The sequence below is a fragment of the Terrapene carolina genome, unplaced genomic scaffold (genome assembly GCF_002925995.2).
Source record: "Terrapene carolina triunguis isolate 2854851 unplaced genomic scaffold, T_m_triunguis-2.0 Scaffold192, whole genome shotgun sequence".
NCBI lineage: Eukaryota > Metazoa > Chordata > Testudines > Emydidae > Terrapene > Terrapene triunguis.
Genome location: NW_020664543.1, coordinates 28,177,850 through 28,199,607, shown reverse-complemented (window position 1 = coordinate 28,199,607; position 21,758 = coordinate 28,177,850). Strand labels below are relative to the sequence as shown.

Sequence of the window (21,758 nt, the reverse complement as noted above, 5' to 3'; positions counted from 1 at the left end):
CCTAGCAGGCCGCTAGGCTCAGCACACATACGGTCAGCACACGGTCCCCCAAACAAACAGAATGTGTATGAATTGATTTAGTTGGTACAATTCTGTGGGGTAAATCTCCACTATGGGAGCTAAGCATGGGGACTTCAGAGCTCTGGGTTCAATTCTTGGTTGTGCCACACACTCCTTGTTTGAGCTTTTTAAGTCACCTAGACTGGGGTTTTGCAAAGGCCACAAGGGAGTTAGGCACCCAACTCCTATTGAGTGGGCCTGGGACCTTTCAGAGTCCCATTTTTGATCCTCTGGGCCTCAGTTCTTCCTCTGTGAAGTGAAGATAACAATCTACTTTCTGCATGAGTATTTACACAGAAAGCTCTTTGGGGCAAGGATTCATCAGAATCAGCTTCTTTGCACAGGAAGGGTGGCTCACTGGTAGAGCTCTGACCAGAAACTCAGGAGACATGGCTTCAATTCCCTGCTTTGCCCCAGGCTTCCTGTGTAAGCTTGGGTAAGTCACATCCGCTTAGATCCACAAGAGGGGCCTAGGCATAAGCCTTGCCCCCCAAGGGGAGTTTGGTATCTAACTCTGTGCTAGGGGGAGACATCTCCCTCTGTTTAGTATTCACAGCCATGACCCTTCTCCTGGGGTAAGGTGCCTAAGTTAGGTCAGTCCTTCCTTATGGGGGGAAGCGGAAGAGAGATGCCCATTCCACTGAAGCTCAGACAAGAAGTATTCAGTTTACTCTGCTGCAAGGGAGATTTAGGTTAGGTATTAAGAAAATATTCCTAACTATAAAGATAATTAAACACTGGACTAGGCTTCCATGGCAGGTTGTAGAAATATATATACAAGATATACTTGGTCCTGCCTCAGTGGGGTGGGGGAGATGGAGTAGATAACCTTCCAAGGTTCCTTCCAGGCTTACATTTCTATGATTCACAATAACCAAGTGGTTAACGCACTCCCTGGGATGTTGGAGACATGTCTTCAAATCTCTACTCAATTAGAAGCAAGGACTTCAACCTGGGTCTTTCACCTCCTAGATGAGGGAGATAACTACTGGGCTGCAGAGTCTGTCTCAATGGAGATGTCATAACTATAAAGGGAAGGGTAACAGTTCTCCTGTGTACAGAGACTCCAAATCCTTTTACCTGTAAAGGGTTAAGAAGCTCGGGTAACCTGGCTGACACCTGACCCTAAGGACCAATAAGGGGACAAGATACTTTCAAATCCTGGTGGGGGGAAAGGCTTTTGTTTTGTGTCCTTTGTTTAAGGGGTTGTTCGCTCTTGGGACTGAGAGGGACCAGACATCAATCCAGGTTCTCCCAATCTTTCTAAACAAGTCTCTCTTATTTCAAAATTGTAAGTAAAAGCCAGGCAAGGCGTCTTAGATTTACTTTGTTTTCTCAACTTGTAAATGTACCTTTTACCAGAGTGTTTATCTTTGTTTGCTGTACTTTGAACCTAAGACAGAGGGGGGGGTCCTCTGAGCTCTTTAAGTTTGATTACCCTGTAAAGTTATTTTCCATACTGATTTTACAGAGATGATTTTTACCTTTTTCTTTAATTAAAAGCCTTCTTTTTAAGAACCAGATTGATTTCTCCTTGTTTTAAGATCCAAGGGGGTTTGGATCTGTATTCACCAGGAGTTGGTGAAAGGAAGGAGGGGGGAAGGGTCAATTTCTCCTTGTTTAAGATCCAAGGAGTTTGGATCTGTATTCACCAGGGAATTGGTGAGAGGTTTCTCAAGGCTTCCCAGGGAGGGAATCCAGTGAGAATGGTGGCAGCGGGACCAGAGCTAAGCTGGTAGTTAAGCTTAGAAGTTTTCATGCAGGCCCCTACATTTGTACCCTAAAGTTCAAAGTGGGGATACAGCCTTGACAGGAGATTTAATCATTTATACAAAGAACAGCAGCATCACCAGGATAGATAAGCATAAACCCACTGTCAAAGGTTCTGTGTTCAGTCCTTTTTTGGTGGTTCACTTTCTCCAATCTGGCTCTCCTCTCTTTAACTCAGATTAGCCCAGTCCATTAGTTTAACATAAAATAAATCAATCACCCCTTACATTTTAGGGCTTGCAGTCTTCCTATCAGTTCCCTGGAGGCAATCTGGCATGATGCTATTGTCCCTCTGCCATTTTAGACCAGTGGTTCTCAACCTATTTACCATTGTGGGCCACAATGCAGCTCTGTGTATTATGTGCACTGCATCTACACAATATATATATATATACACACTACCTGTATGGCCCAGAGAATGTCACATGGGCTGCAGACGTGTGATAGCACTGCAAGCAGCCTGCGGACTGAGAACCACTGTTCTAGGCTCTCCTGCCTTCCCTTCTCACTCTCCTTTTCCTTCCTTTATAGCAAGAGTTGTGGCAGCAGCAACAGCATCTCCTCCAGCAGCAACAGCAGCTTCAGCAGTGGTGGAGGAAATAGGTCAAGGATGAGGAAGAAGAGCACCCAGCAACTGCTTTTACAGGAGCTGTTTCTGGAGCAGCGCCTCACTATACAACTCCATTTCTGGACTTGGGTAACTATCATCAGTTGGTGGAAACGGGTCATCCCAGGTCTGCAGAATGATCAGTAGTGGTGAGAGAATTTCAGGATGGCAAAGACACCGTTTGAGATCTGTGCTGAACTAGCCCTAGAGCTGCAGTGTACCGACATGTAGTTCCCTGTCCCTCGGGAGAAGTCGATCACCATTGCCACCTGGAAGTTGGCCACCCCTGAATATTACCAGTCCATGGCCAACCAGTTCAGCATAGAGAGATTGTCTGTTGGGGCCACTGTCATGCAGCTGCATGATGCCATGCTTTGAGCAGGGAGTTGGACTAGATGACCTCCTGAGGTCCCTTCCAACCCTGATATTCTATGATTTTATGATTCTAGTGTTGCATGGCATTATAAAGCTTGGTAATGCTCAGGAGACTATTGGAAGCTTTGTATGCATGGGGTTCCCAAACTGTATTGGGGCAATTGATGGAACCCATGTGAATATTACTTGCCACACCACCACCAGGCTCAGAAAGGGGTATCACTCCATGGTGCTCCAAGGGCTGGTTGGTAATAGTGGCAGGTTTACAAACATAAATGCAGGGTGGTCCAGAAAGGTCCACAGAGTTAGAATCCTCCATTTCCCTAGCTCATGTAACCAGTCACAGGCCACCTGGGCAGAAAGAAGGAAATGTTTAACTATTGCCTCAATAGTTGCAGAATGACAGTGGAGTGTGCAGTAGGCCTTTTGAAGGGGAGGTGGTGCTGTGTGTGGAATAGGTTGGAAGGTGCAGGGAAAAATGTGCCTAAGATTAAAGCTGCATGTTATATTTGCAGAATATTTGTGAGTATGGGTGAAAAGCTTGGTGGTGAGTGGGAGGGTGAGTTGCAAAGACTTGCTCAGCAGTTTGAGCACCCAGTAGAAGATAGAAAGAGCCAGGGCAAATCTGATAGGGATGCCTCTTGCTGTTACTGAGTCTCATGCCTAAAATGTGCAGCTGTACATTCAGCTGTTTACCTGGGGAGAGGAAGAGGGAAATGGATTGTGAGCAGTGAAGTCTTTTTTCACATGTGATAGAAGTGGACATTCCTTATTTTACCTTCTGTCTGTGCCTTGATACTTTTGTAAAACCCCAGGAGTTACTTAAACTGTATGGATTTTCTGTGTAAAAGGCATTAATGGCTCTTTATGGATGAATTTTTACCAGTTTATAATTAAACAATTTATTACATACAACAAGAAATAAACCTTTAACTAAAATAATAGTGAAACAAAAAATCATAATGACACAGTGCAGTGGAGGGCAGAACACAATAGAACGTCAGAAGTGAGCAGTGAGCACACAATTTGCCTCTACCTATTCTTGTTCTTGGGCTTTCTGGTTTCAAAGTGATTGGGGCGTTACATGTCTCAACAGAGCTGGGCTCTGAAGGGCAGTTGTTCTCACTGCCCTGAGCTTGGTTGTGAGAAGGGAGTGGCCTCAGAGCCCAGCTGCGGGGGGATACAGTGAGGAGCAGATTCTGTTGTTCCCAGTATCCTGTATTGTCCAGGGGCTGAAGAACATGGCTGGGTTGTGGTTTAGAGCACTGCATTATCTGCTGCCTGTAGCAATGAGAAAAATGTACATTTATCACACTCATAATGTGTATTGATGATCACATACCTACAATGTATTGATTATCACAGGTTCTTTCTCAAAAATTTACTACAGAGACATTTCTCTTTGGTTATATGTTGGTGTGGTGTGTGTGGGTGTGTGCATTAGAGAGAGACTCAATAACAAACAAGTCAGTGAGCTCACTATTGTAAGTGAACAGCAAAAAGCTGTAAATAATGCTAAAGCTCTTGCATTAAGAGGTACATTGCATAGTTACAGCTCACTTGCACATCTTAAAGGATGAGGAAAATACAGATACAAATGACCAGGAGCATCTTAGAAGGCCTTGAATCTGCTGACACCCATTCAGGGAGACCAAAGAACCCAGAAATTATAGAACTAGACTGGATCTTTTATACCTTCTTGTCACAGCGCATGTTACTCACCCCTGGATTGGCACCTCCTGCTTGTTGTCCAGTGATTAGCTCAAGGCCAGCACCCCCTCTCCACAACTTGCACATTGTCACTGCATCTCTGCTGTCCACCTGCAGCCTCAGAAACTGTAGTGTCCTCTTTGTGGCTCAGCCTTCCGGCTGGGTCACTGTCAATATTCCCCCCCCTTCCAGGGGAATTTAGCTCCTAGTTCAGCCACTTCCCCAGTGGTGAGAGGGGGGCAGGGGAATCCCAGCCTGGTTTCTACTCCAGGTCCCAGCCCAGGGACCCTGTGGATTGCAGCCTACTGCTATGTCTTCCTGGGCCACTTCCCCATGTCCCCTGCATCTTCTTCATCCTTCCTCAGGGCCAGCAACTACCCAGCCTCGGCAGTCACCCAGGAGTTCCTCTTGCTCCCCAGTCTCTGCCAGCAGTTGCTCTGCCCAAGGTGCTACTGGGGTTGCAGCCTACTCCAGTCACAGGCATCCCTTCTCAAGCTCCAGGTGGCTACTGATCTAGCACTTTCCTGCAGCTCTTTTTATATGGGCCTGCTGGGCCCTGATTGGCCGCTCACAGCCCCTCCCCTATTGGCTGCTTGCTGCTCTATTAACCCCTTATCTGCCAGTGTGAGGCAGATGCCTCATCACACTATCTTTTATGTAACCAGTTGGCTATTGAACCATATTTGATCACTTTCCATGTGCATAACAGGATTAATGCCTACCCATTATCGATACAAGTGTCCATAATTACACTTCCAATCATTAATATTAATAATTTGCATCAAGCATGTCTTAATAATTCCTATATGCTAATATGTTCTAACTGCCTATTTGCTGCCTAGTTACCAGATTGCTAAAGTGCCCCACCAACTCCTTGTCTCAGAATTACTTCTGTAATTCTGCAGTATGTCTGTACATTTGTTGTCATTTGTTTGTCTCTCAGAATGAGAGTGCAGAATTGATGCCCTGGGGTTAACTTCTTGGGCCTGCAAATTTTTAGCTAAAATCTCAGGCTCAGCATAACTACTCACTCCAGGCCTTGTACTAATAAAACAAACCATTATCCATAGCCCAGACTAATAATCCACTGCTCTACAGCCAAAATGCTTCTGAAATAAATGTAGTCAAACTTTACTAATTCTGGGTCACTGAGAACGAAAATGATGCTTAAAATTGTTGATTGGCTCTAGTTTTCAAGATATGCTATTGGGTCAGTATATATGACCCTTGACTTGGGAATGGCGGAGGATAAGTGAGTTATAAAGGGAAGGGATCTCAATTTAAACCAGAAATGACTAAAATACATCTTTGACTGGATCTATGAATAAATCTATGACTGGGTTTGGACAGTACTTGCTTTTTAGGCAAAACAATGAATGATGCAATCTGAACTGGTATTGCATCATACATGATATGAATTGCATCATGTTATTCCTAGAAGTCATGGATGATGCAATCATAACGAAGCTTACATCACTCTGCTGAACAAATTGCCCTATATCAGCTCTAGAAATCATACAGTGTCATGCTCTCTTATTTGTCAGTGTTTGATTTTGCAAAGGGACACATTTCTGTTTAGCCAAAGTGAGCAGAGATGCCTCGTACTTGTGCAGATAACTTCTGCTATGTTTGTGGTGAAGTGACTTTTGCAACACAAAAGCGCAGTATAACCACTATGGTTAAGAAAGCCTATCACCTTTATTTTGGCTGCAAAATTGGAGATCAGGACAAGAGGTGGGCCCCACACATATGCTGCAACACTTGTGCAACAAATCTTCGCCAGTGGTTGAACAGGAAAAGGAAATCTATGCCTTTTGCAGTGCCAATGATTTGGAGAGAGCCAACAGATTATACCAGCAATTGTTACTTCTGCATGGTGCCTCCGGTTGGGAAAGGTGTGTCAAAGAAGAAAAAGTGGACTGTGCACTATCCAAACATTCCATCAGCTATACGCCCAGTACCCCACGGAGAAGGACTGCCGGTTCCTGATGCAACAGAATCATTCTCACTTGAGTCAGACGAGGAAGAGGAAGAGGAAGAGGATGAAACTTCTGGTCCTGAACCATCAATGTCACAGGACCCACATTTTCTCCCATCCTCCTCCTCTGAACCACACCTCATAACACAAGGTGAACTGAATGACCTTGTCAGGGATTTGGAACTACCCAAGAGTAAGGCAGAGCTGTTGGGCTCCAGACTACAGCAGTGGAATCTCCTGGCAGGTGATGTTAGGGTTTCCATGTTCCATGACCGTCAAAAGGATCTTGTCCCATTCTTCTTCATGGAAGGTGATCTTGTAGCCTGCAACAACATCGATGGTATGATGGCAGCCCTCAACATCGTTCACGATCCAGATGAGTGGAGACTGTTCATTGATTCATCGAAGACGAGTCTTAAAGCTGTTTTACTGCATAATGGCAATGTTTTGCCATCAATTCCAGTTGGTCATGCAGTCCATATGAAGGAAACCTATGACAACATGAAACAACTTTTGAGGTGCATAAACTATGACCAACATCAGTGGCAGCTTTGTGGTGATTTGAAGGTTGTTGCTCTCTTGCTTGGTCTGCAGACTGGATACACAAAGTACTGCTGTTTTCTCTGCGAAAGGGATAGTCGTGCAAGAGATTCCCACTACATCAGGAAAGATTGGCCACTCCGACAGTCATTGGAGCCTGGGAGGAAAAGTGTTCAGCATCCACCACTTGTTGAATCAAGGAAGATTTTGTTACCACCCTTACACATCAAGCTGGGTCTGATGAAGAACTTTGTCAAGGCCATTGACAAAACACAAGCAGCTTTCAAGTACCTCCGTGGAAAATTTCCAAGGTTAAGTGAAGCTAAGATAAAGGAAGGTGTCTTTGTTGGTCCTCAGATTCGTGAACTTCTTCGAGATGATGCATTTGACCATGCACTGCGTGGCAAGGAAAAGACAGCATGGAAAGCCTTCCAGTTAGTGGCAATAAATTTTCTCGGTAACAACAAGGCAGACAACTACAGGTTGTTGGTGGAAAACCTCCTCGAGGCATACAAAAGCCTTGGTTGCAACATGTCACTAAAGAAACATTTTTTGCACTCTCATCTAGATTTTTTTCCACCGAACTGCGGAGCAGTGAGCGACGAGCACGGCGAGCGATTTCACCAGGACATTGCAACAATGGAGAAACGCTATCAGGGCAAATGGAGCCCAGCAATGCTTGCAGACTATTGCTGGACAGTGACAAGAGATGCTCCATTTAATGAATACAAGAGACAAGCCAAGAAGCGCCGAGTAGACACTGAATAGGTCTAAACTATGTACATAATAGTTTTTTGCCTTTTGTTTCATAATAAATTTTATTTATATAACCCTTTTGCTGATTTTTAAAGTGTTACATAAACAGGACAGGTGAAATATTATCATATAAAGCAACCATAAACACATGAAAAGACCTAGGTTTACAATTTATGATTAAAACTCTACTATCTACACAATATACATAGACATAAAATGTAAAAACTTAAATATCTTAGAAACAGTAGCCAATCAGTTGTTTTAATTGTCATATTTGAATTCAGCACATCAAAATACATAATAAATAGCACATTTTATCTCTGAAGCAGACGACTTCTCAAAAATTGTAAACCAGTGTTATTTGTGGCCTTCTACTTGCTCCCTATTATATTTCACCCTAGTAAGCAACACACACTTTCAATATTATATCCAGATAGTGTCCCTTTACATATAGCAAGCTAAGACTATACATGAGACAAGGCCATAGGTCAACATACCCTAAGAGCAGCATGTGCTGAAGCTGAGCATACTGGCTCTGTATTTCCTCCAGGAGTTGTTGCTGAATCTCCCTGTCTTTCTCCAGTGTTTTTTGCCATAGATACACTGTCCCTGGCCACTCCAACAATCTCTCTGGAGAACTCCGTTTCTTTTTGCCTCTCTCACCTCCTGATTGAGTGAGTTTGGGGGGAAATAGTACTACTAGTGATCAATGGCTCCATGTCTAGTTGGCAGCCGGTTTCAAGCGGAGTGCCCCAAGGGTTGGTCCTGGGGCCGGTTTTGTTTAATATCTTTATTAATGATCTGGAGGATGGTGTGGACTGCACTCTCAGCAAGTTTGCAGATGACACTAAACTGGGAGGCGTGGTAGATACACTGGAGGGTAGGGATCGGATACAGAGGCACCTAGACAAATTAGAGGATTGGGCCAAAAAAAACCTGATGAGGTTCAACAAGGACAAGTGCAGAGTCCTACACTTAGGACGGAAGAATCCTATGCACTGCTACAGACTAGGGACCGAATGGCTAGGTAGCAGTTCTGCAGAAAAGGACGTAGGGGTCACAGTGGATGAGAAGCTGGATATGAGTCAACAGTGTGCTCTTGTTGCCAAGAAGGCTAACGGCATTTTGGGCTGTATAAGTAGGGGCATTGCCAGCAGATCGAGGAACGTGATAGTTTCCCTCTATTCGGCATTGGTGAGGCCTCATCTGGAGTACTGTGTCCAGTTTTGGGCCCCACACTAGAAGAAGGATGTGGAAAAATTGGAAAGAGTCCAGCAGAGGGCAACAAAAATGATTAGGGGTCTGGAGCACATGACTTATGAGGAGAGGCTGAGGGAACTGGGATTGTTTAGTCTCCAGAAGAGAAGAAGGAGGGGGGATTTGGTAGCTGCTTTCAACTACCTGAAGCGGGGTTCCAAAGAGGATGGAGCTCGGCTGTTCTCAGTGGTGGCAGATGACAGAACAAGGAGCAATAGTCTCAAGTTGCAGTGGGGGAGGTCTAGGTTGGATATTAGGAAACACTATTTCACTAGGAGGGTGGTGAAGCACTGGAATGCGTTACCTAGGGAGGTGGTGGAATCTCCTTCCTTGGAGGTTTTTAAGGCCCGGCTTGACAAAGCCCTGGCTGGGATGATTTAGTTGGGAATTGGTCCTGCTTTGAGCAGGGGGTTGGACTAGATGACCTCCTGAGGTCCCTTCCAACCCTGATATTCTATGATTCTACTAATAATATATGTCGCTGTAATGGTAGTCTGTTTGTACAAACTAATGATAAAGATGTGTAAAACAGAGATCAGTGTAATTGCAGTCACTGGACTATAAAGGGGAATCCAGTTTGTTTAACTTGAATTGTGGTATCATGGAATCACTGAACATAAGCCACTCTGAGAGTTGTGCTGGATCACAAAGTCAACATGGGTCAATAATGTAATGCTGTTGCAAAAAAAGCAAATGCAATTTTAGCTTGCATTAAGAGAGGCATAGCATGCAAGTCAGAGTGTAACGAGAGGCCTGGACTTAACATGACCCACAGCCTTCTTGTGTATGGCCTTAGCATAACCCGCAGCCATCTTGTATGCTCAGTCATCCTAAATTGGAAACAAAAACTATAGAGTCAGGAGAATTCAGCCTTGATATGGACAGATAAAAAAGTATCAGCTGCAGCTACAGCCCTACTAACAGGAGATAGATAGATATTCACAAAATCATGAGAATGGGAGAGAATGGAAAAGCTAACCTTTCGTTTCTGCAGCTTCTTTCTAATAATAAAAAGTATGAGCTTTTGCGGTTCCAAGTGTATCCCACTAACGAAGCATAAAGATAAGTAGACCTTCAGAAGTTTTTATGAACTTTGAAAAATAAAAAGGCTAATGAGTAGGCGGTCTTAGGTACGTGAACCCCTGTATCGTGAGAATGATTGGTTAGTGGTTTTTGCATAGCTATGTTTTAAGTTAAATAACTGGTTAAGGCATAAATAAGAGAGAGTCTCATTTTAACTACATAATGAGGGTCAGAAAACAAGTTCATTGGAACTTAACTCTGGGGTACAGCTCAAGACCAAAGCTACTAGAACTTTTTAACCCCTGCATGACCAGACTGTTTAGAAGCCGGTGCCCCAGACAACACAACCCTGACTGGCCATCAGTAGACATATATCTGTTTTATTGGGAGTGCTTGGTGTGTGTATTCTGTTGCTTTGTTGCTCATTGTTAATAAATACTTGTACGTGTATAAGGATATTCACTGTGTGAAGGCTCTTTCACTGGGAAAAGGCCTCACAAACCCAAAGAGCCCTGAGTCCACTGAAAATGGGTGTTTGCGCTGAGTCAACTGGGAATGGGTGTTTGCCTGGAGCCCACAAAGGGGTAAAGTTGGGTCCCTTGTACCCTGAGTACCCACGAGGATGGGTAGGGGTGGGAGCCCTATATTATGCCCTGAGTACCTAAGCGGGAGGGTATGGGTGGAGTCGTAAATTATGTGGGTAACAGATTCGGTGGAGACATGCAGGCACCCTAAGGTCGTTTGGGCCGAATTGATTGAGTTTCACACAGTGAATAATAACAGAATACCCGTGCCCTTCTTCTAGCCAAAATTTGTCACCTAGTGGCAGAATGACTACTCCAAACATCAAGGAAGGAGACCCTGAAGGGTGGGGGCTAGCAGGGGCAGCTCCAGACACCAGCGCACCAAGTGCGTGCCTGGGGCGGCAAGCCGCGGGGGGGCGGCCTGCCGGTCACTGTGAGGGTGGCAGTCAGACTGCCTTCAGCGGCGTGCCTGCGGGAGGTCCGCCAGTCCCGTGGTTTCGGCGGCAATTCGACAGCGGGTACGACGAAGGTGCGGGACTGGCGGACCTCCCGCAGGCATGCCGCCGAATCTGCGTTACCAGCGGACCTCCCACAGGCATGCCGCCGAAGGCTGCCTGACTGCCGTTCTTGGGGCAGCAAAATACATAGAGCCACCCCTGGGGGCTAGTTGAGGCACCCATCCTCCTTGGTAAGTTGGTAGCAAAACAAGTCCATGCCCATATGCCTTTCAGGGAAAGGAGGCACTTGAATCTGCTTGTAAGGGGTTTGAAGTGTATTGTAAAGGCATGAAGCCAAAACCAGAGAAAGATGTAATAAAGGCAGCATTATAGAAAGCTGCCAGTAATCTTTCAAGCATGGTGTTGCTCCAGGAAAAGCAACTGAAGGATTGTAAATGGGAGTTAGTGGTGGTTAAAGATAATTTGGCATTACAGGGTTTGGAGTTAAAAGCAGACCACCTTAAGAGACAGGAGCTGCAACTTAGTTGCAGGGGAGTGGAGAAAAAAGAGTTTCAAAATGGAAAATGGAGAATGAGTAAGTTAACATCTAGAATGAATGCATTAACACATGGAGTTGCCTAGAAACAGTTAACTGCAGCAGAGAAGAGCAATCCTGCAATCCATTTGGCATGCAAACAAAAGCAACAGATACTGGGGGAACAAATTCAGGGTTTGCAAGTGCAGATAACCACCCTTACTTTCCTCCCAGAGCTAGGATAAAAACTAGGGGTAAGGGTTCCCAACTGTTTTAATCCAGGGAGCCCTGTTCTTTGAGCAGAGCTAATTATATTGCCGCCGTCTTCTACTTCTTCTTAGTTTGCTAGGGTTACCATATTCAAACATTTAAAAAAGAGGACACTCCACAGGGCCCCGGCCCCGCCCCAACTCCGCCGCTTCCCCGACCCCGGCCCCACCCCCGGCCCTGCCCCAATCCCACCCCTTCCCCGCCCCCATTCCAACCCCTTCCCCAAAGTCCCTGCCCCAACTCTGCCCCCTCCTCTGAGCACCCCGCATTCCCCCTCCTCCCTCCTGCTCTGATCTTGGTTGGGGGTTTCTAAGTGCTTCCCTGCTCCCCACTTGCCCTGCAGCCCCTGCACCCCCTGCCCCTGCAGCCTCTGTGCCCCCTGCTCCCCACTCGCCCTGCAGCCCCTGCACCCCCCGCCCCTGCAGCCTCTGCGCCCCCCATCTGCCCTGCCTCTGCGCCCACCTGCCCCTGCAGCCTCTATTCCCCTGTCTGCCCTGCTCCTCCTCTCCCTGCAGCCTCTGCACCCCCCCCCCCCCGCCTGCCCTGCTCCCCCGCTCACCCGGCAGCCTCTGCCTGGCTGGGGCTTCAGATGCTCAGCGGCGACCGGGGCAGTGCGGGTCCCTGCAGCCCCAGCACATGCCGCACTCCCCGCCCCGCAGCCTCCTTCCTGCCGCGCGGGGTGTTGGGGCTGCAGGAAGGGTCCCCCAGTGGCCGGGGAGTCTCCGCCCACGAGGGAAGCCCAAGCCATTGGCTGGGCCCAGCCGCCCCATGGTCCTGTGGGCTCGGCTGGGGCGCGCGGTCCGCCCGGCATCCGGGGGCAGCAGCGGCCCCTTCGCCGCCTTCTGCGGCTGCACCCCCCCTTCCCCTGCCCGAGCTTGTTACAATGTAGCCGGGCGGCTGGGCTGCGCTGCGGACCCTGCGGGTCGTGCTGGGGTCGGGCGGACCCTGGCTTATGCTGCCTCCCTATTTCCCTGGACATGTTCGGCTTTTTGGCAATTCCCCCCGGACGGGGATTTGAGTACCAAAAAGCCGGACATGTCTGGGGAAATCCGGACGTATGGTAACCCTATAGTTTGCTAAATTTGCTGCTGTTAGTTTGTACTTTAACATGACATCACAGGGTTAATTGGTTGCTTTCCACCCCCCTCACACTTTTTTTTTCCTGAAGTTTTAGTGAAGGGTACTTTGGATACTTATGTGAAAAGTTGGTGTTTTGTTTTGTTTTTGACAAAGAATGACAGAGGTCTGCTGTATTCCACAGAAATTTTAAAGCAACCACGGAGACAAATATTTTTCTGCCTTTTCGAACAATTCCAAAGTAAAGAAAGCACCAACTAAGGCAACTGTGTTGCAGGGATTGTACTTGGTGACTAAGCCTTTACCAGCAAAATGTACCACGTTAAGCAAAAAGCATAAGAATCAAATCAATGATACTGTAGAAACAGCAGCTGATAAACAGCAGCTGATAAACACAGCACTCTGAGTGTGAGAAGGGAGCCTTTAAGATCACAGAATTTAGTTGCTATGGTACAAAAGAAGGTCAGACTTTGCCTGCTTTTGACCAGTCTAACTAAATATGATGTCCGCTCTGGGTCAGGCTCTGCAGAAGTTCCATTGACCCTAGTGCCCCTTCCTCTTTCCCACCCCTTACCCAGGTTCTAAGTGGGCAGGGGCGGCTCCAGGCACCAGCGCAGCAAGCGCGTGCCTGGGGTGGCAAGCTGCGGGGGGCGGCCTGCCGGTCGCTGTGAGGGCGGCATGCAGGCGGCTTTCGGTGGCGCGCCTGCAGGAGGTCTGCCGGTCCCACAGCTTCAGCGGCAATTCAGCGGCGGGGACGCCGATGGCGCAGCACCAGCGGACCTCCCGCAGCCATGCCGCCGAATCCGCGTGACCGGCAGACCGCCCACAGGCGGATCCCAGAAAGCCGCCGGCCCGCTGTGCTTGGGGCGGCAAAAAACATAGAGCCGCCCCTGTAAGTGGGAGACAAAATTAAACATGCAAATTGTGAGGTATTGTGGCATGGTGTGCACAGGACCATGGTATTCACAGCAGGGAATATTAGGACAAACAGAGTAATGCCCAGGATTGCAGGCAGCACACGCATATATGTATTGCTGTGTGCTTTTTCTTACACTGACACTAGCAATAAAGTATTTTGAAGGACAACCTAGATATTAAATCCACTGTAGCAGCTGTGTTAGTATTGAGTCCAGAGCACTTGCAAGGTCATAAGCCAGGGGTCGGCAACCTTTCAGAAGTGTGTGCTGAGTCTTCATTTATTCACTCTGATTTAAGGTTTCGTGTGCCAATAATACATTTTAATGTTTTTAGAAGGTCTCTTTCTATAAGTCTATAATATATAACTAAACTATTGTTCTATGTAAGTAAATAAGGTTTTTAAAATGTTTAAGAAGCTTCATTTAAAATTAAATTAAAATGCAGAGCCCCCCGGCAGGGCCGGGTCCAGGCACCAGAGTAGCAAGCAGGTGCCTGGGGCGGCCAGTGAAGAGGGGGGCGGCACGTCCGGCCATTTGGCGGCAATTTGGCAGCGGGGCCGTTACTCCCTCTAGGAGCGAAGGACCTGCCGCCAAATTGCCACCGTAGAATGAAGCAGCGGTAGAGCTGCCGCCGATCGCGATCACAGCTTTTTTTTTTTTTTTTTTTTTCCTGCTTGGGGCGGCAAAAACGCTAGAGCCGGCCCTGCCCCCCAGACCGGTGGCCAGGACCAGGGCACTGTGAGTGCTACTGAAAATCAGCTCGCGTGCCGCCTTTGGTTGCCTACCCCTGTCATAAGCGAACATAAGACATAGGAAGGGACCTCCTGGGACATCAAGTTCAGTCCCCTGCTATTTCAGACAGTCCTGTCATATCATCCTGTTCAAGCCCCATCTTCAAGCTAGTTAGGTTGTTTTCTCCACTGCTCTACTCTCTTACAGATCCTCACTCCTCTGATGGATAGAAACCTTCTCATTTCCAGACTAAATTTGTACATGGCCAGTTCATCCTCATTTGTTCTTCTGCCAACATCTTTCAGCTTAAATACCTCTTCCCTGTCCCTGTTGTTCATCCCCCGATGTATTTGTACAGAGAATTCCGGTCCCCTCTCAGCCTTTGTTTCTCTAGGCTAAACAAGCCAAGCCGTTTCAGTCTACTTTTGTGAGACAGAGTCTTCATTTCTCTGAGCATCCTACCAGCCTTTCTCTGCACCTGTCCCACTTTGAATTAATCTTTCTTGAACATGGGTGACCAGAATTGTACACAGTGTTTCAGAGAAGGTCTTACAGTGTCTTGTACAATGCCATTAATACATCCCTATCTCTACTGGAAATATCTTGCCTGATGCATCCTAGCATTGTATTTGCCTTTTTCATGACCACATCACATGGGTAACTCATAGTTATACTGTTATCAACTAAAACACCCCAGTCTCTCTCCTCCTCTGCTGTTTACAACTGATGAGCCCCCAGGTTATAGCAGAAATTCTTGCAATTAGACCATAGTGACCTTTCACTTTGTACTATTAAATTTCATCTCATTTCTATTACTCCAGTCCCAAAGCGTATCCAATTCTTCCTGTGTAATAGTCCAGTCCTGCATTGCTCATGACCACTCCGTGAGACAGCAGGTCTGACAGCTGCAGTGGGAAGAGCAACAGCAGACTAGGGAACTAACTGATGGAGCTGCTGCTTGGCCTGATGGCCAGTAGGCAGCAGCAAATTCCAGCCCTGGTGCCACCCTCTCTTCCCCCTCCCACTAGATCATCCAGTTGTTTCTCCTCCTCACTACCATTGTCCTGCTGTCAATGAGCAATTCTGGGTGGGGAATGAACCACTCCATACAATTCATGGGTGGAAGTGTGCATGGACAGATGTGTCCATTGTGATTTGGTCATGGGAAGTTCCATTCTTATAACTGACATACTTGGGTGGGGGGCAGGAGTTCACATTGAGATAGCTGGGAGGAACGAGCTGCTAACTTGTAATAAATGATTTGTGCTGCTCAATCTTTTGGTGTGTGAGTGCTTAGCACACACTAGAGAGGAAGGAATTTCATAACAAATCTTTTAATAAAGTCTCAGATCAGCACCATAAATTATAATAAAACTGGCAATGAGGAAATAGAACACATTGAATCAGACAGGCAAATCAGTACAGCTCACTGATATGGTTCTCACAGGTTATCCATTACAATGATGATTCCTTCCCCCCTCCCCTCCCCTGCATAGTGCAGATGTGGGCACCCATGCCATCTCTTACTTCCCTCATCCTCCTATACCCTACCTCTCTTATCAGAGGTGCACTTTCTGGCTGTCTATACCAGGCTCATAAACTGGGTTTATTCTACAGTGAAGAGAAACCCACAGACAGCAAGTCTTCTATTACAATCTGGTTTATTTTAATCCATAACTACATGGGAGTGAACATTGCAATGACTACTGAAGTCAGGGAAATAATTGATATCAGTCACAGAAAAAAACAGCAATTGCCAATGTTCTATGTCATAGAAATGTGCTAATGTAAACCTAATTGATTAGTTAGAATCATTATATGCACATGTTTTTAAATGCTGTGATAGAGCAGCAAAATTAGTTTTCTGAGATCAATGCAAAGGAATACAGGATATTTAATTTAAAAAAATTTAAAAATGTTTTTGGCAAAACAGAAAAGTAAACTAGTCAGAATGCAGAATTTGACAGAGTGACACTATCTTGTAATAGCCTAAATAAACCTGCAGTGTTGCCGACTCATGTGATTTTATCATGACTATGGCAATATTGCTAGATTTTCTGAAACACAAGCTGCTGGCATTGAGATGAGCTGAGAACTACAGGTTTCATGAAAGGAAAGGAAATTTAGCCTTTCTGGTTTTGGAAAAAGCCTTGAAAATATGAAACTAGTGCATCCCAAAGGCCCAGAAACAAAAAGGCAAAGATAAAGGAGGATCCAGGGAACTACAGGCCAGTCAGCCTCACGTCAGTCCCTGGAAAAATCATGGAGCAGGTCCTCAAGGAATCAATTTTGAAGCACTTAGAGGAGAGGAAAGTGATCAGGAACAGTCAGCATGGATTCACCATGGGCAAGCCATGCATGACTAACCTAATTGCCTTCTATGATGAGATAACTGGCTCTGTGGATGAGAGGAAAGCAGTGGACGCATTATTCCTTGACTTTAGCAAAGCTTTTGATATGGTCTCCCACAGTATTCTTGCCAGCAAATTAAAGAAGCATGGGCTGGATGAATGGACTGTAAGGTGGATAGAAAGCTGGCTAGATCATTGGGCTCAACGGGTAGTTATCAATGGCTCCATGTCTAGGTGGCAGCCGTTGTCAAGCGGAGTGCTCCCGGGGTCTGTCTGGGGGCCAGTTTTGTTCAATATCTTCATTAATGATCTGGAGGATGGTGTGGACTGCAACCTCAGCAAGTTTGCAAATGACACTAAACTCAGAGGAGTGGTAGATACGCTGGAGGGTAGGCATAGGATACAGAGGGACCTATACAAATTAGAGGATTGGGCCAAAAGAAATCTGAAGAGATTCAACAAGGACAAGTGCAGAGTCCTGCATTTAGGATTGAAGAATCCCATGCACTGCTACAGACTAGGGACTGAGTGGCTAGGCAGCAGTTCTGTAGAAAAGGACCTAGGGGTTACAGTGGATGAGAAGCTGGATATGAGTCAACAGTGTGCCCTTGTTGCCAAGAAGGCTAATGGCATTTTGGGTTGTGATAAGTAGGAGCATTGCCAGCAGATCGAGGGACGTGATCATTCCCCTCTATTCGGCATTGATGAGGCCTCATCTGGAGTTCTGTGTCCAGTTTTGGGCCCCACACTACAAGAAGGATGTGGAAAAATAGGAAAGAGTACAGCGGAGGGCAACAAAAATGATTAGGGGGCTGGAGTATATGACTTATGAGGAGAGGCTGAGGGAACTGGGATTATTTAGTCTGCAGAAGAGAAGAATGAGGGGGGATTTGATAGCTGCTTTCAACTACCTGAAAAGGGATTCCAAAGGGGATGGATCTAGACTGTTCTCAGTGGTAGCAGATGACAGAACAAGGAGTAATGGTCTCAAGTTGCAGTGGGGGAGGTTTAGGTTGGATATTAGGGAAAACTTTTTCAGTAGGAGGGTGGTGAAGCACTGGAATGGGTTACCTAGGGAGGTGGTGGAATGTCCTTCCTTAGAGGTTTTTAAGGTCAGGCTTGACAAAACCCTGGCTGGGATGATTTAGTTGGGGATTGGTCCTGCTTTGAGCAGGGTGTTGGACTAGATGACCTCCTGAGGTCCCTTCCAACCCTATTTTATGATTCTGTGAACATAAACTAAAGTAAATGATGGAGTATTAAAAGCAATAAGAATCATAAGTATATATTTTAAATAAATAATTTAAAGGAGTGAAAACCACATTTGCCGTGGATTACAGGAAAGGGAACCCAGTTCAGGCAATCAGAACAGCAGATAAGCCAAAGTAGGGAACTGCTCTGAGGCTGTCTGCATCGTACTACTAGTGATCAATGGCTCCATGTCTAGGTGGCAGCCGTTGTCAAGCGGAGTGCCCCAAGGGTCGGTCCTGAGGTCGGTTTTGTTCAATATCTTCATTAACGATCTGAAGGATGGCGTGGACTGCACCCTCAGCAAGTTTGCAGATGACACTAAAGTGGGAGGAGTGCTGGATATGAGTCAACAGTGTGCCCTTGTTGCCAAGAAGGCTAACAGCATTTTGAGCAGTATAAATAGGAGCATTGCCAGCAGATCGAGGGATGTGATCATTCCCCTCTATTTGACATTGGTGAGGCCTCATCTGGAGTACTGTGTCCAGTTTTGGGCCCCACACTAGAAGAAGGATGTGGAAAAATTGGAAAGAGTCCAGCGGAGGGCAACAAAAATGATTAGGGGGCTGGAGCACATGATTTATGAGGAGAGGCTGAGGAACTGGGATTATTTAGTCTGCAAAAGAGAAGAATGAGGGGAGATTTGATAGCTGCTTTCAACTACCTGAAAGGGGATTCCAAAGAGGATGGATCTATACCAGTGGTTCTCAAACTTTTGTACTGATGACCCCTTTCACATAGCAAGCCCCTGAGTGTGCCCCCCCTTATAAATTAAAATATATTTAACACCATTATAAATGCTAGAGGCAAAGCAGGGTTTGGGGTGGAGGCTGACAGCTTGTGACCCCCCATGTAATAACCTCGCAACCCCCAGAGGGGTCCTGACCCCCAGTTTGAGAACCCCTGATCTAGACTGTTCTCAATGGTAGCAGATGACAGAACAAGGAGTAATGGTCTCAAGTTGCAGTGGGGAGGTTTAGGTTGGATATTAGGAAAAACTTTTCACTAGGAGGTTGGTGAAGCACTGGAATGGGTTACCTAGGGAGGTGGTGGAATGTCCTTCCTTAGAGGTTTTTAAGGTCAGGCTTGACAAAGCCCTGGCTGAAATGATTTAGGGTACGTCTACACTTACCTCCGGGTCCGACGGCAGGCAATCGATGTTCTGGGATCGACTTATCGCGTCTTGTCTAGACACGATAAATCGATCCCGGATCGATCCCGGAAGTGCTCGCCGTCGACGCCGGTACTCCAGCTCAGCGAGAGGAGTACGCGGCATCGACGGGGGAGCCTGCCTGCAGCGTCTGGACCCATGGTAAGTTCGGACTAAGGTACTTCGAATTCAGCTACGTTATTAACGTAGCTGAATTTGCGTACCTTAGTCCGAAGTGGGGGGGTAGTGTGGACCCGGCCTTAGATGGGGATTGATCTTGCTTTGAACAAGGGGTTATACTAGATGACCTCCTGAGGTCCCTTCCAACCCAGATATTCTATGATTCAATGAAAGAATTGAAAATGCATTTATTTTTAAAAATTCTTAATTTGTTGGTGCATGAATCATTACTTTGGAATTATTAAAGTTTTAAATTCTATATATCAACATTTAATAATAATTAGAGTTGAAATTTTCCTTTCAGATGGATTTCATATAAAATATAGAATATTTTGGAAATTAGTTATAGCACACACCAAAAAAGCACAAGGGTGCTGGATACAGAGGCAAAATAACAGCTGAAAAAGGCAGTCCTCATTGGTGCATCAAAGAAAATGGAAGAAGTTTCGATAGTCAGTTTAGAACATGAAGAATAAGCATGTGCTATGGAGGAATTTTATATTTATATTTATAAATTGTATATTACAAATTAATTAAAATACAGGCAGTTTTACATTAGAATATTGTGAGATGTGACTGGTTAATCTACTACCATCAGTTAATATTAATTAACATTAATACTACTGTTAATATTAATAACATTGTTTATGATCATTTATTATAAAAAACAAGGTAGCAAATGACACTCATCTGGACAGTGTTAATCAAGTGAAATGATAGAGTGCTAAGAACAATAAAAAGCATAAAATAACTTATAAAAACAAATAATTAAAAACAGTGAAAAAACATTTACTGTAGATTACAGGAAAGGGGGTCCGTCCAGCTCAGGCAATAGCAAGAGCAGATAAGTCAAATTTGTGAAGGCTGCATGGATCTGCATCTTTCGTCCATGTTAGCTGACAGAATTCATGTAAACATACACAGACACAAAACACAGCTGCCTTGTCCAGGCAGGGGGCTGCACTGCGAATTAACCATCAAACCATATGGAGATACAGGGTGCTGCTGAGAGTGTCTCCCACGTCCTGAGCCCCAGCTCCTGCACCCTGCCTTTGGTTTCATATATCTGACCTCCTCCTTCCCCTGCCCACTCTACACAGTGGCCCCATCCCACCCCTCCAGTTTGCCCTTGGCTCCCCCCTTTATGTCTGTTCTGCAGGAAGCACAGTCCGGTGGTAGCAAAGGCAGAGTGAGGGGAGGGCAGCAGCTGTTACTGCTGCTCAGCAGATGAGGGTTGAACTTCCTGGGTCAGACGCTGCAGCTGCTACAGCCTCCCTCGCCTCCTCCATTGTGAGCCGGGAGCCTGGGCTGAGCCGCTGCTGCTTCCCAGCGGGGTCTGTGCGGGGAAAGCCCTTCCCTAGCAACCCTCTGTGCCCAGCCGGGGGGACTTTCTCCGGGGGCTGGAACCAGCCCCTGGGGCAGCCCCGGGCTCTGCCGACACCAGCTCCTGAGCCGGAGCCTGCAGGTGAGGGGAGAGACCCGGGGGAAAGGGCTGGGGCCGGGCAGGAAAGTGACTCTGCACCAACGGCCCCTCCTCGCCCCAGCTCCGCTCCCGGGGGCGGGGGTCTGCGAGTCCCAGAGCTGCTGCCCTCTCTGATCCCCCCCAGGCTCTGCCCCCCTGAGCGCCTGCAGGAGCCGAGCCAGCTCCGGGAGAGCGAACGGCCCGGGCCAGGGACCGAGTCTCCCAGCCCGAGGGGTGAGGGCAGGAGGGAGACAGGGGAGAGACTGGCAGAGGCAGCGGGAGACTTTCCTGGGACACGGTGAGGGGCAGGGAGAGGAAAAGCCAGTTCCTGCCTCTGCCTGGTCCCTGTGCTGCTGGGGGGATGCGCTGCCCTGGGGACAGTGTCAGGGGAAATCTCTCAAAGTGGATCCTTTAATCATTATAGCTGGAGCACAGAGTGACACTGACAGTTAGTGTTGGCTGCACAATTTCAGACTAAAGGAGGCTCTTCAGTTGCTTATAACATCCTCACAGTTACTAGATGCATCTGGCCTCTCATGTAGTCTGGCAATTGCTATGTTTATCTTTATAGTTTCTGTCCTCTGTAAATTTATTTTGGAAAGTCTGATAAGAAGTCAATTAGTCTGTTAATGAAAAGGGAATGGGAACAAGAGCAAGTTACAATTTTACCATTACAAAAAGGATTGTTTCTTTTTAATCAGCTCTAGTGCTTTAAGAATTTGGACTAGACATTTTACATTGACAAAGAAGGAATTCCTATGTCAGACACAGTTCTCTCTCTAGTCTGGCAAAATCTCTT

General features: G+C 46.5%; 1 protein-coding gene across 16 annotated transcripts in view; it reads left to right on the top strand.

Moving 5' to 3' along the window:
* The window catches only part of LOC112108532 (zinc finger protein 135-like), a 361,705-nt gene that overhangs the window by 115,304 nt on the left and 224,643 nt on the right, over positions 1–21,758 (top strand). The window contains exon 3 of one of the 16 annotated variants that reach the window (XM_029912197.1): positions 10,174–10,187. The exons of the other annotated variants lie outside the window; for them this stretch is intronic. Within the exon in view, the coding sequence (XP_029768057.1) occupies positions 10,174–10,187 (14 nt within the window). The remainder of the gene's footprint in view (positions 1–10,173; positions 10,188–21,758) is intronic. 16 annotated transcript variants of the gene reach the window in all.